Source organism: Haemorhous mexicanus, chromosome 2 (genome assembly GCF_027477595.1).
Source record: "Haemorhous mexicanus isolate bHaeMex1 chromosome 2, bHaeMex1.pri, whole genome shotgun sequence".
In the NCBI taxonomy this organism is placed as follows: Eukaryota; Metazoa; Chordata; class Aves; order Passeriformes; family Fringillidae; genus Haemorhous; species Haemorhous mexicanus.
In genome coordinates this window covers 29,571,501-29,592,761 of record NC_082342.1, presented here as the reverse complement: position 1 = coordinate 29,592,761, position 21,261 = coordinate 29,571,501, and the positions used below count along the sequence as shown (strand labels likewise).

General features: G+C 42.0%; 1 protein-coding gene across 4 annotated transcripts in view; it reads left to right on the top strand.

Annotated features, from left to right (window-relative positions):
- The window catches only part of CD58 (CD58 molecule), a 46,453-nt gene that overhangs the window by 2,145 nt on the left and 23,047 nt on the right, over positions 1-21,261 (top strand). The window contains exons 2-10 of one of the 4 annotated variants that reach the window (XM_059838075.1): positions 7,498-7,791; positions 8,495-8,749; positions 10,740-10,841; positions 13,149-13,211; positions 13,392-13,448; positions 14,914-14,961; positions 16,405-16,476; positions 17,363-17,422; positions 19,657-21,108. In XM_059838075.1, coding sequence (XP_059694058.1) covers positions 7,498-7,791; positions 8,495-8,749; positions 10,740-10,841; positions 13,149-13,211; positions 13,392-13,448; positions 14,914-14,961; positions 16,405-16,476; positions 17,363-17,418 — 947 coding nt within the window. In that variant the 3' untranslated portion in view covers positions 17,419-17,422; positions 19,657-21,108. Of the gene's footprint in view, positions 1-7,497; positions 7,792-8,494; positions 8,750-10,739; positions 10,842-13,148; positions 13,212-13,391; positions 13,449-14,913; positions 14,962-16,404; positions 16,477-17,362; positions 17,423-17,601; positions 21,109-21,261 lie in introns of those variants that run through there. The other 3 variants (XM_059838077.1, XM_059838076.1, XM_059838078.1) reach the window with 3 other exon arrangements.

The window sequence follows — 21,261 nt, the reverse complement described above, 5'->3', positions numbered from 1 at the left end:
GCTTTTCTCAATGCCCGGCTAAGTCAGTTTTTTATCTGATGAAACCTCAGACTTGTCAATTACAGCACAAAACCTCACCTCAAGGCTATGGAAGGACTTTGATTTTAGACCTACCAAGAGCACGCTCATTCAGTTGTTGGAAGTTCAAGACAAAACTCTGTTCAGATTTGGGATCCTGGATGTTGTCTGTGGGTGGAAAGAACGTCAATGTGGTATCTGTGGCCTAGTTTGGGGAAGGAACCCACAGAGTCTCGGGACTTCTGCTGATCAGTGACCCTGAGACACGTACAAGCCTCTTTTTTCCCAGCCCAGCCATTGAGGAAGGAGTCAGGATTTTCTTGTTCTTGTTCTCAAGGTTGTTCATTGTTTCTTATCTATAACATTCTTTCTCCAACCCACTGAGGTCTGTCTGGCAGGCCAGGTTGAGGCACACTGCCAGTCCTTGGGGCAGTGTTTTCTTTTTATACTAAAAACTACATGTACAATATTTACAATAACTTCCCAATACCTATCACCTATGTTAGACAGTGAGCTTCTACCTTAAACCAATTCAAAAGTGCCAGCATCACCCAGAACATGGAGGCTAGGAAGAAGAAAGAAGAAGGACAGGGCATGCCCAAATTCCTCCATCTTGGTACCCCGAGCCCCCATTCTAAAACCCCAAAATCTATTTTTCACCCTATGATAAATTCATTATCATTCTACTTAAACTTTCTTGACTTGTAATTCTTCATATACGGTTGGTAATTGTTTTTTCCAAGAGCTAAATCAAAGGCACAGAGGTCTTGGGCTCTGTGCCAAGGTCTCTGAGCCCCCCAGAGAGGGGCTTGAGCCCTCCAGGGCAGACAGAGGTTCCAACAACAGAGAGATCTTTTTGTCCTCCCTGTGGAGAAGGTGAATAAATAATATCATGCCAAGAGGGGGATCACAGTGCAAGCCACACTTGTGAGGATGTTCTGTTGCACTGCAGATGGCAGCCAAACTTGCTTTAGCTGCATCAAGATCCTGCCCCAAAAGCAGAGGGGATATGGGATGTTAGCTGGATATGTGAACTTGAGCATCTAGAAGCATTCTGCATCTGGTGAGTAGTAAGGCTCATCTGAAAGCCACACAACTCTTTCAGTGTTCTGAACATCAACTCTTTTTTAATGCAGTATTAGTTCTTGCCTTCTAGTTCTTGCATATTTAGATGTATTCCCTAATGTAATTTTCTTTGTATGTTTGTATTAATGGTTGCTTTGTTTCTCAATTTAACTTCTTTATAAAAATTGGGTTAAACTGAGAAAACCTGGTTCACCTAAAGCAGATGTTGCCATCTCCAGTACTGAGCACACACTAACAACCTGAGAGCTGATAAAAATGATTTTTCTTTCAGACTTCTTCTGAGAGTGACCAGCATAGAAACCAAGCTTCCCTCAATGTGGATTTTTGTGTCTGTGTCATTAGGCAGTTCAACAAGTTTGGGCTTGCTTTTTTAATTATTATTTTTAAATTCCCTGTCTTTTTTTTTCTCTGTACACACAAATATATGTTCCTTTCTACATTTTTAAAAATCAGAAAAACACTGGAGTTGCTGAATGTTTCTTCTGTGTCTCTCCACTCCATGAGAGGTGTCGTAGGAACTACACTGCGAGGCATTGCAATGAATGTGGGAAAATCTGGACTCCTAACAAATTCAAGTTGTTTGTGGAATATGGTTATTTTGTGTGCTGCTAATAGAAATGTCGATCACAATATTAAATAGTATAAATGGCAAGATCAGTTATCAGCACCATGAAGCTGACACCTACTTGTGTTGTTCTGTCCCCTTACTCTTGACTCTTCCTGAATAAACAGAGGAATTATAATCAGTTATAAATTCCACACACAGAGGGGGAAAAAAAGTCAAACTAAACCTTTGCCCTCTGCTAAAAAACTCTTGACAAGAGCTGAGGTTGTTAAGTCATATCAAAACCAAAATGAAACTACATTTTTGCCATTGCTATTTAACACTACAGGATGAACAGAGTGAAAATTTTTTCAGATAGTTTCTTGCCTTAATGGTCTTAGACTTTAGAAAGCCAAGATCATCTCTGGATTGCCTACACTGACTCCTTTGATCCTGGCTGTGTTAAAGGTGTTCATAAAAAATGGTGTATGATTGTTTATTTTTGTTTTTTTCTTACTGGTTCTCCTATCTGTTTTCAGCCTCAGGAGAGCCTTTTGGCCATGTGTGACAGTGTGGCAGTGGGCTGGCTGGGTGATACAGGGTTTGTAAGAGACAGAGGTTGTAATTTGGAGTCTTTTTAAGCTGGTGTTGCCACAGGCTGGGAACAGTTCCTGTCTATGGCATCAGTTTGTGCCATCCTTTATAAGTAGAACTGCAAAGATGATCTGGCAGAAAATGAACTTGATTGAAGGAAAGAGTTACCAAGACAGATTCTTTTCCCAGTGCCATTGAGCACAGACCCTACATGAAGGTGTGCTTGTACAGCACAGGAAGTGCTACTGTCTGGATGCTGGGAATAAAATCCAGAGGATTTGGAATCATGGTTTGGGTTGGAGGAGACCTTAATGATCATCCAGTTCCAACCCTCTGCCATGGGCAGGGACACCTTCCACTAGACCAGATTGCTCAGAGTGCCATCCAGACTGGCCTTGAACACTGCCAGGGATGGGGCATCCATTCTCTGGGAAACCTGGTCCAGTGTCTCTGGACTGCTTTCAAACAGCTGCTTTTTTTATAGTTCAAGGCAGGCTTAAATGCAAGTCAGTGCTGTCCCTAAGCAAAGCCTAGAGACTGTAAATAATCATAATAATTACTAATCTGCAGGATTCAATAATCCTTCATAATAGTTTACCAGTGCTAAAAGTGGTGATTCCCAGTCCTCTCCCTCCCTGGCCTGTTCCAGTGCCCAACCACCCTCTGGGTGAAGAACCTTTTTCTAATATCCCACCTAAACCTCCCCTGACTCAGCTTCAGGCCATTCTCTTGGGTCCTGTCACTAGTCACCACAGAGAAGAGATCAGTGCCTGCCCCCCCCCCCGCTCTCACTCTCGCTCTTCCACATTTCGCTCACATTCCATGCGCGAGCACTGGTGTTCCACAGTGAGTCACATCCGGGAATTGCAGTCCTTCTCTGGGTATTTTTGTTGTTTCTTTAGCTGGAGTGGGGATGTGTGTGAAGTACAATCTGTCAGCAGATTGTACTCTCTGCATGCCTATTCCACTGCAGGAACAGGCAGACAAAAAAAGGGAGAAGGAGGAATTGGTAAGTCATCCCCATGCTTTTGGTCACCAGCATAGTTTAAAAATGACTGGGCAGCCTCTACACAGGAATGCTGCCTGTTTTTGGGCCCTTACTAAGGGATATGACTGAAGGTATGCATTTTGTGGTAGGGAGGGACCCAGGCCTGTTGGTAGGTGCCACCCTTGGGTCTGCCTTTGCTGATGTGTAGAGCTCTGTAGATGCAGCCCCATATTGTCCTGGAGAACAACACACACCTCTCTGAACGTGCTGCAGTGTGCAGGAGAACACCTCTGATTTGGATGTTACATGTAGGATTTGCATTCATTCCTGCACAAATCTGATTTTGTCTTGCAAGAGCCTGGGCTGCTGCTACAGCTTATGGTCATCTGTGCTCTCTCTCTCCTGGCTGTAGCTTTTGTCTGTGCTTTTACACCATGGCTCCAGGTGCTTTCTTTCTGGAGTTTGGGAAGTGGGTTGTGTTTGTGTCCTGTGGGGGAATTCAGAGGACTATTTGGTGAATATTCTCATAGTCCTTCTGGACTGAACATTTATTTCAGGGTTTTATGCACCTGGTGGTTTTCAGGGTTAGGAGGGAGTATAATTGTCTGTGGTTACAGTTGCTGGGGGAATTCAAAATTCTAAAAAAGCTGAAGAGAGGGGGGTAGTTGGGAAGTTACAACAGTTAAAAGAAAAATCTACTCTTTATAAAGTCCTACTCCTGAAGCAAATATTTCCTTGCCATAAACTACTTAGTAAAGGCTTTTCCACCCATTTTCAGTTGGTGGAATGTTAGTGTCTTAATGGTAATAGGAGAACCTAGCTGCTGCCTGTATAGACCTAATATATATCTGTATGCATATCGAATAGGTATTTGAGACCAAAAATACTAATGATAGCATTAAAAATAAAAAGGGCTTAGCTTACAGATGTTCTCCAAAATAACTAGGCTGTATGTCAGCTCCAAGAAAAATAGTGAAGCAAGTCAAACCAGGTAGACAAATACAGTAATGAAGCATTTATTGCTGGTAAATGGAGAATTAAGTTCTACTTAGTCTGAACTGAATCTTTCAGCATTTTAGCAGCCTTTAGCCTGCTAAAATGCTGAAAGAGTCAGAATTAGTCTGGGGAGTATTAAAACTAGAGTACAGCACTGGGATGTGTGAGTCTGGCTGCTGGAGAAGGCAAGAGCAGAAGATGATGTAGACAAGGTGAGATGGTGGGTTTGCAGAAAAGGCTTTGCTCACGCAATGTTCGCTCCTCTTTATTGTGCCACTTTGAGCATGTGATTTGACTGGAAGGAAGGAACACAAACACTTGGGATAAGGAGGAATTTGGAGTGGGTTTTAGGAGACACAGTAGCCAGCAGTCTGATGGTTTCTGCAGAGGCTACTGGAGGCCTTAGCACAGCACATTTTGTTGTGTGAAATTTATCTCAGAATAATAGGCTACAACAAGAAGAGAGGACGAAGGCAGAGAAATGAAAGAAAAGGCAGTTCTAGCCTTCCAAAAAGAGTATGTGAGAGAGTGTTTGATTGTCACTTCTCCCTCTTTGCTCACTACTGTGAAATAGGAAATATATTTCCATTTAAAATGAAGTAGAAAACATGGGGAAGGGTTTCTCAGGAATTCAGAAAACATGATGACACATGCTTTTTCAGAAGCTCAAAGATGTGTGATTATGAGCTTATGCAATATTTCTGTATGATTTCTTTGAAAAAAGGAAGCTGATGGCACTGAGTGGGAGACTTCTTCACATTTTCACTAGAACAGTGAAACACAGAAATAAACCCAGAGACTGGAGTTCTAAGGTGGGAGGAGATGACTGTTATCCTTGAGGAGTAATTTTTTTCTTGTCCTGCTGCTGGGAGCCCTGAATGCCCTTGGGAGGAGCTCATCAGCTCCTTGGTGCCAAGACTTTGTTCCACCAGCCAACAAGAAGAGAGTGTGCTGAAGGCAGCAGTGCCCCCCTGTGCCATGCAGAACCTGTGGAGAGAAAGTGTAGGGTTTTTTCAGCTCTGCTTTCCTTCAGTCTCACTCCTGGGCTTGAAGAAGCCACAACATTTCTCTCATAACTCCAGCCTAGCACTTACGGCTTACTGAAAGAGAGCAAAGACATGGAGCATTTACCTGGATCAACACCCAGATGTAGGAAGTTTCTTGTGGTTGGCTGAGCAGTGGTGGCTGTCCTTGCTTGTGTTCTCAGGGCCCAGCAAGCAGCTGCTGTCCCTTCTGGAGGCTTTTGCCAACAGCCACTCTGGCTTGGCTTATGCTGATGTCAAGCCACCACAGCCTGCTTTGTGAGCCAAAGCTACCTAGAGGCAGAATTTCACAGTGGGAAGAGCAGGGAGGTTTTCTCTATACGAGGAATACCATAGGTTCTTAGGCAGCGAGGGATGACTTCTTGAGGAATATGCACTCCTGGAAATTGTCTTTACGAAACAAAGGTCTCTAACAAGACTCCAGGCTTTGTCAGATCAAAACGGTGTTCCACCCTACCCAGCGTCTTGCAATCTTGTGGTCTCCAGACACAAAGTCTGGAGTTCCTGAGTTCTTTTTTCTTCTGGAAATCATTACTTGAGATAGGTGGAAAGAGATGCTCAAGTAGAATGTTTAAATCTGCCTGAACAGGGTAGAATACAAAGAAGGCAGATAGGTTGTGTTGACAAGATGTGGGTGTTGATAGCTTACCTTGGTTACTTCTACAATCCCTGTGCCTGGAAAAGGTGACCGTGTAGGTGCAAACAAGTTGCAACTCCAGTGGCAAGAGAAGAGTGCTTCCATGGGTAAATTGCAAACAAATTGGGTATTCCATACAAGGTAAGGCATGGAGGAGACGTGTGTGCAGTTCTCTAGCCAAGCCCACGGAAGTGTGTTTGTATTGCTTGTGTTCGTTGTGCTGTCAGAGAAAAGTCTGTGTTTCTATGGTGTGGCAGAAGGGCTGACAAGCACTGTCCTTTGCCAGTGGGAGAGGAAGGCCTAGCTGACGTTCTGTCTGCCAGGAATTGGTGTAGCCTTAAACTGATGCCATTTAGGAATAAATAAAAAAAGATAAAACCCAGAATACTAGCTGTCACTTGGAACCAGTTGGCTTGAGGAGTAGACATCTGAAATATTTGTTTCACCATGTATAGCAACTGGTTAAAGGGAAGTTTTACATGGTACAGATTGGGAATCCTGCCTTAATGTGAGACCTCGTTTGTGTCTTAACCATGCCCTTCCTTCAACACAGAATTAAAAAGTTACCAGCTACTGTGGACCAAAATCGACTCCTAAATGCAACTGTAACTAGAATTCAATACCAAAGTGGTTTTGTCTATTCCTGTCTGCCGCGGCAGAGATCTTGCAATTGTTCTAGAGCCATTTGGAGCTATTTAGAAGTGGGAGGTGATTGCTGAAGACTGAAGCAGAGACACAGAGATGCTGATGGTTAAAAGGTGTGGTCCCTTCCCCACAGAAGGATTTTTTTCTGTTAGATCAGTATGAGGGTTTTTTTTCTCACAAATGTAGCTGTTTCCAATGAAAATTAGGGGGAAATCTCTTATCTCTCTTCTGTTGTGGTTTATTTATTTATATTGAATGCCTGGGTATTTTTAGCAGAATGTAATTGATTCAAAGCTGAGATCAGTTGAGGTTTCTGAACAGCTTCATTCTTGCTGACAACTCTGCAAGATCTCAGAGGATGGGTTGCTGTTTCACACATACTGGCTGTGAAATAAACTTGCTTAAGTGACATTTCAAGGGAAATCCCTAATACCCCCGTGACTTCAGGTGCTTTGAACTCAGTAACAGTTTTGCGTCAGAAATGTGCTTTTTATTAACTGTGAATATTTTCATACTGGAAAAACTACAGTTTATTGGATCAGCAGGAACTTCAGTGTGGGTTCTCTGCAACAAGATCCTAAAACAGATTTTCGTGGTGACAATTCTTCATTTAATATTTTTCACCAGATCATGGGCAGGAAGCCTAATTCAAGTGAACAGAGGGAAAGTACTGAGGATAGAGGGGCTTAGGATAGGGAAGATCACTGGGGCAATTATTCTGCCTGGGACCAGAATGTGGAAACTGGATTCCTTTGCTGTGCCTGTCATACAATTGTGCTGACAGCCTGGGTTTGGGTAATTCTTAACTGATGTGTACCTTAGTTTGCAACTTTGTGATGTGCTTCTAACCTAAATTTGAATGTATCTGATATTGAATAGGGCATTAGTCAAGCAGTGTTTTATAAAACAACTGTTGAAGTAACTTTTTCTTTCTTCCCCCCTATAGCACATGGCTACTATAAGGAAATAATTGGCATTGTGGGAGAAAATTTTACTTTTCCAGTACAAATAGACCGAAAAATAGTGGAAGCTGTCTGGAAGAAAAACAAGGATAAAGTGGTTGAATGGGATGTTCAAACCAAACCGACATATTTTAATCGTCTCGGCAACAGGACTGTACTTATGGAGAATGGATCCTTGACTATAGTGAACTTGGAGAAGGATGATGCTGGCACATATGAGTTAGTGTACTGGGATTCTATGAAAGAACAATGCTTAGACTTCGTACTTGTTGTGTTAGGTAAGTACTGGAAGAACTGCATAAAGAATGTAAACCACTATTCGCTTTAAAATGTTCAGAAAGGGCTTTGTATATTTGCCAAGAAAGCAAACATAAACAGAGGGGGCTGTTCTTTGTCTCTATTTTTAAGTTGCTTAGCGACTTTGAACAAATTTTCAAAGGTGGCATCTCATTTGTGTGCCCATCATTACTCACCTTGGGATGACTTCTAGAACATGTGTAGATGGGACACTGCACTTTCAGGTAGACAATGAAACTCTTTGGACAAGCTGACCAGGTAATCCCAGGCATTATGTATCTATTAAAGATATTCCTGCGGGCTTATTACACATGCCTGAACATCTGTGGCATCATCCTGTGCAGATCTACTCAGCCTCATTAGTAGTCTTTGGGAAATATGTGACCAGTGGGTCTATCAGTCCTGTGGATGGTGAACCACGAGGACTCTTGGACTAGGAATGGGAGAACCCCAGACAGGTTTACAGATCACTTTCAGAAACACATTTCTCTCTCAGGCATGTGTGCACATACCCCCACACTTTTGTCTATGCACTCTCCTGCTGCTTTTTTTACTCCAGCCCTTGTCCTGTGCTGAAATTCTATATAGTTTATAAAGTAATAACTAACATAATTAGAATGTTTTAGAAACTAGTAAAAGGAATTTAGAAACGAAAGTAATACAGAATGTTTTCTCTCCTTCTAGATTCCCTTCCAAAACCTGAAATAAATTGCAACAGCAGTGATGGTGAACTTGTATTAAACTGTACAGCAAATTTCCATGGGTCTCTGAATTACACTTGGAAGCTCAGTAACAATCCACACAGTTATCGGAACCAGGAGCTTTCCATCCCTTTGAAGAATGTTGATATTACCACCAGCGCTACATGTATCATTAAATATTCACAAACAGAAAGGAGCTCCGAAATCTCTTTGATTCAATGCCTTCCAGAAGGAAAAGGTAATAAATGTCTCATGTTGCAAACACAGGTCTGAGAGGTTTGTTTGGGAAGCAGCATGGCCTTTATAAGGTTTCTCCTGACTTCCCAGGAAGTTGAATTTAAAGTGTAAAAAAGCACCAGAAGTGATTTGTTGGCTAAAAGCATGTATAAAGTTTGTGAAAAGTATGAGGATGACAGTTTGATCCCCCTGGAAAGATACTTTTTGCAGGGATCTCCACAGAATAAAACCTTTAACTGTGACTTGATTGAGTAATAATAAAGATTAGAAGGTCTTAGCAGATCTCTTCTGAACCTTCTGGTCTTATGTAACTAATGCTAGGAACTTGTCCTCTTTGTACTGCTCTCCATGGATTGGAGTGAAACTATTCAGCCATTTCAAATGAGTCATCTAGCAGCCATAAGATAAAATAATTTCTCTTCTAGCATGTGCATGAGTCAATGAGCACAGTTCCTTCCTCCTTCATGGAGATAGAGAATTTCCTTCATGAGATAGAAAAGAGAATTTTCCTCCTGTTGCTTATTGCTTTGGGACAGCCTTCAGCTAAGGCTTGAATTTTTAGGGTTTCTTTAAATACAAAGTGAGAATATGTTTGGAGCCATCTGGTTTGTAGGGTGCCTAAGGCAGTCCCTTACTGACAAAAGCTTTCATTTCTGTGCAAAAGTAATGGCCATGGTTTACTAGTACAGAATTCTTCCTTTACTGGAGAAACTTGTTAGATGGGAGGCATGTGGTGCGTTGACCTTGGCTGGCTGCCAGGTGCCCTTCAGGCTGATCTGTCACTCCCCCTCTGTGGGGCAGGAAGGAGAGCATATGATAAAAGCCTCATAGGTTGAGGCAAGGACGGAGAGAGGTCATTTGGCCATTACTGTCACAGGGAAAACAGACTAGGCTTTGGGAAAATGAGTTTAATTTATTGCCAGTCAAAATCAGAGCAGGATAATGAGAAACAAGAGCAAATTTAAAACACCTCCCTGAAACCCCTCCTTTCTTCCCAGACTCAACTTTGCTCCCAATATCATTACCTGAGCAGGTGTCCCTGAGAAGCACAGGGGGATGGGGAATGGGGCTTGAGTCAGCTCAGTACACCTTGTCCTTCCTCTCGGGGGAGGCCTCCTCACACTCTCCCCTGAACCAGTGTGGGCTCCCTCCCACAGGAGACAGTCTCCATGGACTTCTCCAACATGAGTTCTTCCCACAGTTCTTCATGAACTGCTCCAGTGTGGCTTCCCCACAGGGTCACAAGTCCTGCCAGCAAAGCTGCTCCAGGGTGGGCTCCTCTCTCCATGGGGCCACAGGTCCTGCCAGGAGGCTGCTGCAGTGTGGGCTTCCCATGGGGTCACAGCCTCCTCTGGGCACCACCTGGTCTGATGTGGGGACCTCCAGGGGCTGCAGGGGAATCCCTGCTCCAGCACCTGCATCTCCTTCTGCACTGACCTTGGTGTGTGTTGGGCAGATTCCCTCACATATTGTCACTCCCCTCTCCCCTTTGCTGTTGTCCAGCAGTTTTTCCCTTTTCTTAGAAGTGTTATCCCAGACACAGTCACTGATGGGCTCTGCCTTGGCCAGCAGCAGATCCAGCTTGGCATTAGCTCTATCTGACATGGGAGAAGCTTCTGGCATCTTCTCACAGAAACCATCAAAACCTTGCAATGCAAACCCAATACAAGATATTTGCTGAAATTTCATTTGCTTGAAATCTGGCTCACCCTTTCATAGGCCAAGAACTGGAATAGCCATTGCCTTTCAAGTGGTGATGGGCCTTCACTGAAATGAGGTACTTAATATGTAACTATCCTGCAGATGGCTCAGGGTTTTGCTAATAACTGACTCTGGTGCAATAATTTATTGAGGTTACTTCTTTAAAAATAAAACTATAAAGCTATAAAACATATTTGGGGTTATAGCTCTACTGAACTAGTGTATCATACATTTACTTTCTAACTAACCAGTATGATTTCTTTTTAAAAAAATTTTTTTTTTTTTTTAAGGAGACAGTTCTCACAAACGACATAGAAATATTCTTATATGGGCTGGCCTCCTTACTGCATCTATTGTCCTAGTGGTAATCCTAGAATTCCTGCGCAGGAAAGGTATGCATAACACTTCTTAACTGAGCTTTATGTGCTTCCAGATTATACTCATCTAAGGTTCTGTAGAATGTGTGAAAATTTCTGACCATCAAGTGTTTTGTAAATTCAGTAGAAGAAACAAGTCCAATTTGGGCAAAAATGAATAGATTTGAAGGAAATTATGTACTGGACTTTCTTGCATTCTGATACTGGGCTCTGAATCCTAGGAAACACTGCAATTTGTATTTGCATAGGTCTTCTTCAGACTGGGTGTTTGATTTACAGTGTGTTTTTACTTACCAAGTATTTGTAGCCTCTCCCGTCCTTACCTGAGTGTGTTTTGACAGCCTTTTTTGAGAGCATTTTAAAACTGCCCTCAAGATCCCATTTACTGTTGGGACAGGCTTGTACCAGATCTGAATATCAATGATATATGTTGAGTCCAATCTGACAACTCAGTGTGGTCAACTGATAAATGGGACCTTCTGTGCCTCCTGACAGATTGTGTTGCCATCATCTTGGAGCTCTGTATTTGTTTTTGGATCCATCCCTACACTGAATTCAAGTATTTTTTTGTAAATCTGACAGTTTAATCAGATATAGTAATTATAGGCTATCACTCTGTATCTTTTTCTGCCATGGTTTTGGATTTCTGTGTTAAATAGTCTTCTGACTTGAAAAAGAGGGGCACACCATCTTTTCTACTTGTGTTGGAGAGAGTCCCAAACAGGAATATATTTCTTCATTCTATGCGTGCTCTGCATGGAAGATTCATGTTGACTTCCAGATGGGGCCACCACTTGGAGGTGGCTGCAGGGTGAAGAGGCATCTCCCATCTGGGAAGGACTAATTGATGATATTCTGATCAGGTCATAAATAGATATATATTGCATGTGGACCTTTGCTTTCCTGTTCATTGTCCATTTAGTTTCTGTTGGCATGGAATCATAAAATAAACTAGATGGGAAGATATCTCTGGAAGTTTCATCCAACTTGCTGCTCAAAGGATGATCGACTTCAAAGCTAGATCAGGTTACTTAAGGCCTTGTCCAGTCAAACTTTAAATAGTTCCAAGGGTGGGAATTTTTCAGCCTCTTTCAGCACATGTTGAAGTGCTGAATCACTCTTGTAGGGAAGGATATTGTCCTTATTTCCGTTAGGGATAGCCCGTTGGCATGTGGTAGCCATTGCCTCCTGGTTTTTCTTGAGAGGGGTTTCCTTTGTTTTCTGTAGTTACTTGTAGACTGCAGTGAGCCATCATCCTATTATCCTTCTTGAAGCTGAACAAACCCAGTTCTCTCAGCACCTCCTTGCACAGCTCCTGCCCCTAGACATCGTGATGGACATTTGCTGGACTAACTTCAGAAACATGGTGTTTCTAGATTAATTGGGAGACTAAAACTAGAGCGAATACTCCACATGTGGTGTCCCAAATATCAAATAGAGTGGAGGAATTATTTGTGTTGACGGGCTGACTGCCCTTCTGCTAACACAGCCCGGTATTTGGAAGCCTTGTATGGCAAGGGCACATTTTTCTGTGTAATGTTGAGCTTGTTCATGCTTTCAGGTCCTTTCCTGCAGAGCTGTTTCCTAGCAGCTGTTTCCTCCTAGCTCTTCCTAGGCAGAGCCCAGCCCCTGGTGGTCCATGGGCTGACTTAAGAGATTCAGGACTTCATTTGCCTTTGAATAGCACACCTTTTCTGCCAGCATGTTTCTCCAGGTTGTTGAAGTCTGTTTGAGTGGCAAGCCTGCTTTCCAGCATGTCCCCTACTCTCCCCAGTTTGATGTCATCTGCAAACTTTCTGAAAGTGCCTTCTGAGTCCTTGTTCATGTTGGTGTTTTTAAATAGCACTGCTCTTGGAGTTACCACACAAAGAATGTCACTTAAAACTGGCCATCACTTATAATCAAAACAATTCAGTTAATTCTCTTGAAACAATAAGGGTTTGAACATGCAAGAAAATAAACCTGTTATACCTTGGTAGGATAAGCATTGCACAGGTATAATCAAACAGCAGAAGCTTGCTGGTTTAAGTACAAGACATATAATCAGAAATTGTTAAGCTCCACCTTAGATTTGATTAGATGTGTTCTGACTTGCTGTCACAGGAGACCCATTCTGTTGATGTCTCGCTGACTGTCTTTCCCTCAAAACACTTTCATTTTTTGTTCTTCCTCCAAGTCAAGTATTCAGTTTCATGTTTTCAGTGAAGTGTATTATTTTTTAGTTTGGGGGTTGGAGAGGGGGATGGAATGGATGGAGGCTGTCAACAAGCTTCCAAAGGAGCAAAACATTGTAATTTCTCCAAATATTCTATTTGTGTGCAGGTATAATTAAACTTGGAACAAGAAGAAATACTGCTCAGAATAAGAGTCCAGTGAATGGCTCAGGTAAGATAGTGTCACAAATGTGTGGAAATCAGACTGGTGCTTGGTCTGGGCTTGTCAGTTGCATGTGGACCCAGTGTAATCTTTCATTGGAGAGGTAAAAGAGTAAGTTTTCTTTGAGTGTAGTTATTTGTTTCCAGGTCACTAATACATACTTTCTAAAACAAATAAATTTCTTTATAGGAGAGCATGAGCAACTTTACCCTGGGAACAGCCAACAACAATCTAACTCAGAGGGAGGTAAGAAACCTGTATTGGGGTATTAATGTTTCTAAACACCTGCTCCTGGTTGGAGCAAGGAGTCTGATTTGCTCTTTCCTTTTTTGCAGGGTCTGAGCTTTTGAATTGGTTTTCAAAGTGTACACATGCAGAGTCAGAATCTCACTTGAGGTCCAATATTGGATGATTATAGGGACCTGCACCTAGTGAATGTGTTAGTGGGGCTGGCAAAGTTAGTGGCCTGAGATTTTCCTGGTCAGCATCTGTCTTTGGAGGTGAATTACCTTTCTAACAACAGAGAATTGGGGCTGACCTCAGGTTGAGGGCTGGAAAAGTGAACACTGTAGGGCAATCTGTCATGCCTCTCTTCCTGTCCAGATCTCTGCCTGGGCTTCTGCTGTCCATTCTAATTTGCATTGAGGGTTTTTTTTTTTTTTTTAATTTGGGGGGGTTTTGTTTGGTTGGTTGTGGATTTTTTGTTTTCTTTTTTTTCTTAGTGGTTTGTTGGAGTGTTTTGGGGTTTTTTTACTTCCTTAATTTGCTGCAAGATTGCGCTGTTTTCTGGCTTCTTGTGTGTTGGGGTGTGGAAATCACTTTATACAGTGAGCAGCTAGGGAAGGGGACAACTCCCTCAGTCCGTGCCTCTTTCTTAGGGGTGAATTTGGCTATCACATTCTAGCTTTAACATATAGGAGTTTTGTTGCCAGGACTGTGGTCTGTTTTTAGGAACCAAACGAAATTAGCCCCCAAGGCAAACAGATGGGGAAAACCGGGGGAAGATTCTTAAGAAATGTTCTGTTCCCAGCTCAAACAGTGTTTTAGTGGGGAATGGCCAGAGCTCCTGCCATCAGTGCCCTCTTGGACTGTTCTGGTGTTGAGCTCACAGCGCCTTCATGTGGTACCTTACATTTGTTAAAGCTGTGGTTGTAGCCCATGGTTCAGAGCCTGCTGAAGTTGAGACTATGGATGTATCTGAAAGTGAGAAAACAAGGAGGATGGGTAGGAAAAAAACCCCAATAAACTCCCCTCCCCCCCCCCACCAAAAACCTCATTTTGGTACTGCACTTAAATTTGCTTTAGAATGTTTCTGTTAAAGATTCTTTAAGGTCTGCAAAGAGGAAGCGCTTAAAGTTACGGTGTTAGTTCAACACAGATGAAGTAAAAAAAGTAGTTGCAGATTATTTTCTCAGATATCTCTGTCTCTTTATGGCAGATCTGTGCAGCTTTACCAATAGATCTACATCAGCAAGACTTTCATAAAGTTGTAGGCATAGATATAAACAATGTTGGTCACGGTCTGGCACGTTGAGTGGTTGCTGGAGGGAAGTTGAAGTTGAAATTAATTGTGAGTCCTTAAAGTGGCATAACATAGTGGTTCTCAGGAGTATCTTTAAAAAGTGTTATAATGAAGTTCTTGCTTTAGGGCTGAGTTGTATATTTTGCAGACTATTGTGCCGCCTCCAAAAGGATTTCTGGTTTTTTGCAGCTGTGTGTTCACATGCTGTTCATTGTAAGAATGAAGAGCCTGAAGCAGGTAACAAGTGAGATGGAGCCCTAAAACAGAGGAATATGAAGAGGGAAAATAATTTTGCACGTGGCCTTTTGTAGTCCAAGCCATATTAGCATGTTCTGAGTATAGAGTTTGCCATTCCCCTGTTGGCTTAGAAGAACCTGTTGCCTTAGGAACAGTAAATGTTGATGAGTAGATCAGTAGAGGAGAAATAAGAAAGATCTGGAAGCTGTGTTTGGTAAACAGCACAGAGCAAACACTTCTTGGGGCTTCACCTCCCCTCTTGATATGATGATAATGATGCTGCTTTTGCCATCTATGGGGAAAACTAAGCATGGAGGAAAGATAAGAGCCTTAGCGCACCAATTTAGAGCTGGAATGCTTACCAGCTTGCGAAATTCATATTTGGGAGATACTTCATCCAGAAATTTGCTTCTCTGAGGTACAAAGCCTGCTGTATCTTCCACTCACTTTATGCTTTAAGAAAGTCTGTTGACTGCATTCATCAGGCAGTTAAGCAAAGCTCCAGTTTTGTTTTCTTAGTCCAGTCAGTGTAAATTTCAAGGAAGTTCTGGGACCTGTATTTTTCCTAGAAGTTCTTTTAACTCCAAAGGGCTAGTGAAATTGAACATTATTGTTCAACTTGAGAAAAAAAAATCTCAGTTTTTTTTCCCAGTCTTTTGCAATAGTGATTCATTCACTCACTAACTCTTCCACCATTTCCACAAGTGGCTGATAATAAGGGATTGGAGAAGGCAGAAGTCTTTCCTATAAAGGAAAAAAAAATCACCAATGATGACAATAAGGAAAAAGAAACTCAAAAAAATTCAGAAGACCCTGGGGTTTGCTGTTTATTCTTCCTGCATGTATTGTAGTGGGTATGGAACAGCGTTCTTTCATCTGAAGAAATGGATTGTGTAGCTGATGGTGAAGGTGTGGTGCACTGCAGGATTGTGTCATCACTTGTGTAACTGTTTCCATATACATAGACATGGGTATTGGAAAAGGAGGCTTATTTTTCACCTGAGTTAAAGTAGAAAGGAGGAAAACACACAGTTCAGGCAAGAGAGAAATCAGGTTCATAGATAAAGGTTGTCCATTTGGACACGAGATGCAGAAAATAAAATCCTTTATTTTGTTGCAGAATGGAATGGGAACATCAGGCAGGGGAGTTAGTGCACCTCTGTGCAGTGCAGCCAGCAGCCCCTGGGGAATAGGCAGTCACTGCTCTAGGGGTGGGAAATAGCAGGCAAGGCTATGATGTCCTCTGAAATGCGTGTACAAAGCAATTTCAAGCAGGGCTTTTGCTGACAGCTCAGCAGAACTTAACGTGCAGAGGGAAGGTGTGCTCTGAGCCCTGGGCTGCACAGAGCAGTGGCCTGTGCTGGGGAGGGGCAGAAGCCATGGACTGTGCTCCTGAGGGACTGCAGTTCCCTCATCTCTTTTTATCCTCTGATCTCTTTTCAGACAGAGCATTGAATGAGAATGACAGGGCCCTGAAAGGCAAGAAGATAGTTAAGAATGCTGTAAATCAGGAAGGTAAGCGCCTGTTCTATGGTGCAGTCAGTGCTACTGACCCAGCAGGCAAACTGGCCATGATCCCTCCATAGAATCATAGAATCTGGTGAGTTGGAAGAGGCACATTAGGATTGACTCCAGCTCCTGCCCTGCCAATGACACCCCAAAAATCACACCATATTCCTGAGAGTGTTGTTCAAATGCTTCTTGAACTCTGTCAGGCTTGGTGCCATGACCACTTCCCCGGGGAGCCTGTTCCAGTGCCTGACCACCCTCTGGGTGAAAAACCCCTTCTTGATATCTGGCCTAAACTTTCCCTGACTCAGCTTCATGCTGTTTCCTTGAGTCCTGTCACTGGTCATGAGAGTGAGGAGATCGTACCCATCTCTTCCCCACATGAGGAAGTTGCAGACTGTGGTGAGGTCTCTCTTCAGTCTCCTCCAGGCTGAACAGACCAAGTGACCTCAGCCACTCCTCATAAGGCTTCCCCTCCAGACCCTTCACCATCCTCATGGCTCTTCTCTGGATGCTCTCCAGGAGCCTTTTTATATTGTGTATGCACACAGTAACTGTGCAGATGGCCATGATATGAATGAAGGAGGGAGTGCCTGGACCAGTCTTTGTTCAGTGTGACTTTTGCCTCATGCCACCTAATGGGTGGCACCACAGGCATTGAGTGCTTCCTGTGCTTGTGGAGGGATTGTGAAGACGGTAAAGTTCAGGAATGGAGGGGAGAAGGGAGGTGTTGGATGGTGATCCCATGGGAGTGAGACATGTTGTTCAGGGTTACTATTGTTGCCAAACAAATGGTCCAAATCCCAATCATATTGTTCTTGATCCATTTGGGGCAGAGAGGCAGAGTGTTGTAAGTTCCAGGATTGTCTAAATATTGCCTTTGTCCTTGCAGAAGTGATACAGGATGCAGGAGGTGAAAATGGGGGGTACCTGGACAACTCCACTTAAGGAGGTATGTGAGGGTGAAGCTCTCTGCTTTGGGAGATTGGGCTGACTGACACAGAGGTGGACTGTGAATAATTTTCCTTTCATGGAAAAAAAAGAAAAATGTGATTTTGTCTGTTATACAGTCCTTGCTTGAGTGGTGTAACTGTGGACCTCTTATATTAATTTCTGATTTTTGTATTGTAGGTGAGTGGTCACCAATCCTTTTGTGATTGTCTGCCACATCAGTAAAATACTTTAAACATGCACACCCAATTTATGTGTGTTTATAAGTTATATACAATTATTACCATACTCAAGTATGACATACATTATTAAACATGCACAAAATAAAAGTTTAAGAATTCTAATGATGAAATAAATAGTACTTATATCTTTAAAAATTTATTACTGGTGCAAAAATACTTTTTTTCTGCACCACAATGGATTGCCTTGTGCACACCCACTTTTGGAGTCTGCTGGTGCAGGTAATTAATTTAAACATTCTCAAAATGCACAGCAGCATGAAAGCAAGTGGCACCTTACTGCTGCAGGGTTTTTTGTTCTGCCAAGTTTGATACTTCTGTTGAATTACCAACCAAGCAATGGCATCTATAAATTCTGGTATTTGCTGAAGACAATGTTGAAAAGAGGGGTGAAAAAATCTCTGAATGTGAGCAAACATGGATGAATGGGAGGCTGGGAGGGAGTTAGGACTGAGTATAAAAAACCTGACTCTGTGATGCAGACAAAACTGCTGATGAACCTGTCATGAAACCAGGAAATGGACTTGGAACAGTCTGCATAGCTGCAGAGGAAGGTGTGGTGTGTTGTAATAACTGAGTAAGATCCTGTTAGTTGACTATGAGTAATACTGTAAGCCAAATGAAGCAACTCAGTGTATTATTCCTGGTCCATGTGACGTGCTGCTTTGCTGGGCTAAACAACTGTGCTCCTGCATCACCCTTAAAGGTTTAGCATCTGAAACTGCTCTGTTGTTATGTCGTGCATCTGGTGAGATTCAGCTGTGCTTGCTTCAGTTCTGTTTGCAAACCATGTGAGAACAGAAAATTTTGTGTGTTCTGGGGGTAGGGGTTGGGTATGAAACCTGATGCTTATCCCTGAAGCTGTAAAGTGACAGTACCCTATTTCATATTCAGACCCTCTTACTGCACAGACACAAGGAAATAGCACACACACACACCCACACACCCACACACACACACCCCCCACACACCCACCCAAACTGGCTAACTGGCTTTTTGGTTGTGTTCTTTAGTATCATCACTAAGATAAAGCAGTAAACCTACTTGGATTTTAAACACACAAATCATAAAAATACTTCAAGCCTGTCCAGGAACCTTGTGAGAACCAGACTAGGGACAGCTTTCTTTTTGTCATCATCTACAGAGTTGTGTACCATATGTCACTATCCTCTGCTCTCCTACACTGTCTCCTGACATCTTATCCTGGAGTGATGCTGAGCTAGAGATCAGTGGAAGGGACGGGTAGTGCTATCAAAATGGGAGCAAAGACCCAAGGGCATGGTGTCCTGGCACATCCAGGTGGCTCCCCTTACAGAGTTGCTATGTGTGCAACGAGGTGGAAACAGTGATGTCAGTGGGCTTGTGGGTGCTGTGTTGGAAACCAGCCTGGTTAGAGGCTGATGCATGTTTCATGTGGTGAGTTAGGCTGGGCATGTAATCTTGAACTTCCTGCACTGTGACTTCCCTTGGCCTTCAGTCTCCTTGTTAAATAAGAGCTATATTTTCAATCCTCAAAAGAGAAAACTCCAAAAGCACCTGGGATTATTGTGTGGAAGAAATAGCAGCAGCAACACATGCATGTGTGATTCACAGCTGATATTGAGATCATGGACATAAAACTTTTGAATAGAAGTGGTGTCTTAATTGCCTGATTTTGTGGTCCAAAGTCATGGAGTCAGAACAACTTCACAGGTTACCAGCTGCTTAGCAGGTGGCTGGCAGTAAGTAATAAATGTTCCAAATGTGGTCCAGTTGCAGAGGAATGTCCTTAATCATAAACAGATAATTTGGGTAAAATGTTTAGAGGCTATCAGCTACCATTGGTCATGTACATGCTCTGACTGGACTGTTAGGAGTCATGGGACAGTGTCTTGGTGCATCTTCACAACACCTCATTAGTATCTAAAGCCTGCAGTATTCTCATGTACCTAGTTCAATTTCTAGAAGAAAAGACATAGTAATTTACCTGTGTGCTTTTCTTATTTTTTTGTTTCAGATCTTAAAGCATAAGCAAATAATTGCTTTGTTGCCCAAACAAACATGGAAGAGAAGCAGTAGAATTTTCAGTGATAAAAGAGGTGCTACCTTTTCCCTTCCACAAGCAATTAAGTTGTCAGAGCTTCATCAAGGAGCCCTTTGAAGACAGGCTGAACTGTTGCCAGTGCCCATTTTTCTTTTCTCAGGAAAGACAGCCTCCTTTGCTAGTGTTACTATGTGAAGACAAATAGGCAAAATCATGGACAAAATCTTTTGAATTGTTTTGTATATGCTTTTAACAAACCATATGGTTTTTATATGGTTTTTATATGGTTTGTTTTATGGGGTTTTTTTACTAACACACTAAAGCCTCTTTGCAGTTAATATATAGAGATTTACAAGGTTTTATATATTTGCATGAATGTGAACAAATCAAAGACTGATCAGCTTTCACTTTTTTATCAGTACCTTTTTACAGTCAGAAAAAAACCTTCATCCTTCAGCAGGCCCAGATGAGTGGAAGTTTGCATTTTCTAGTCTTGGTTCTAGACAAAGCTATGTCCTAGGTTTGCCAGATGCCTGGCAAATGGATCATCACTTGATAAAACTACATTTTAGCTTGTTGTTGCACTGTAACAAAGCTGTTATTAACAGCAGGTTTGGGCTTTTCCTAAAGTTTTTTATATTTTTTTAACTTTTAGGACTTTTTAAGCCTTTGTTCTTCATATTTTTTGAAGAATGTCATCTCACATCTACTCATTCTGAGGAAATAATAGTATGTTTTTAAGTTGCTTGAGACTAGAACAAAAACTTGAAAACTGAGGTCATGCATATAATGAAATTTAAAAAGAATCAAAAAGAAAACCACCATGCATTAATGTTTTCAGAACACCAAGCTATGGAGTGCTTTTCATTATGTTTACATGCTGGCTGTTTATGAAAGTTGAAAGCCAGTTTAGTTCATTTTGAACAGGGTATCTGTAAGGAATCATGAAGGTTTGACACTGGTAACTGAAGATCAGAAGACACTGGTAACCTTCAGCTTTCCTCTTGTTTTGACTTTTGCCCTTTCCACTCCCACAATTTCTTCTTCTATTTGCAGGTGTACTCCATGAGTGTACAGCTTGTATACTGTACACTGTGCAATTGCTCAAAAGCCACTTTTGGTAGGATTAGACCTTTTATGTCTACTTCTCTCTGTAAATATTTGTAATTTATTAAAAAAAATATTCAAGATGTAAAAACCTTTGTATTTTTGTAATATATACATACGTTTTTTTAATTTAACCTTAAAAGTTACTAACTGATCCCCAAAATAATCTTAACCAAAGTGATGTATTTTATACTGTTTTTTTATTTGTTTGTTTGGTTGCTGTGTTTTGGCGGGGGGGGGGGGGGGGGGGGGGGGGAGTCAGTATTCCTGACCCAAGTGTCCTTCTCTGTTCCACTTTCAATAAATTTATCAGGATAATGCTGTCTGCTTCTTAATAACTTTTTAACAAGTCTCCACGCAAAGATATCCTTTGTTTTGGTTATCATGGTAAAAGTAAACCTGTAGCTTGTTTGCCTGCTTGGGCAAAGTCTTATTTTCTGTTATTAATGTGAGAAATAATAGTAAAATAAT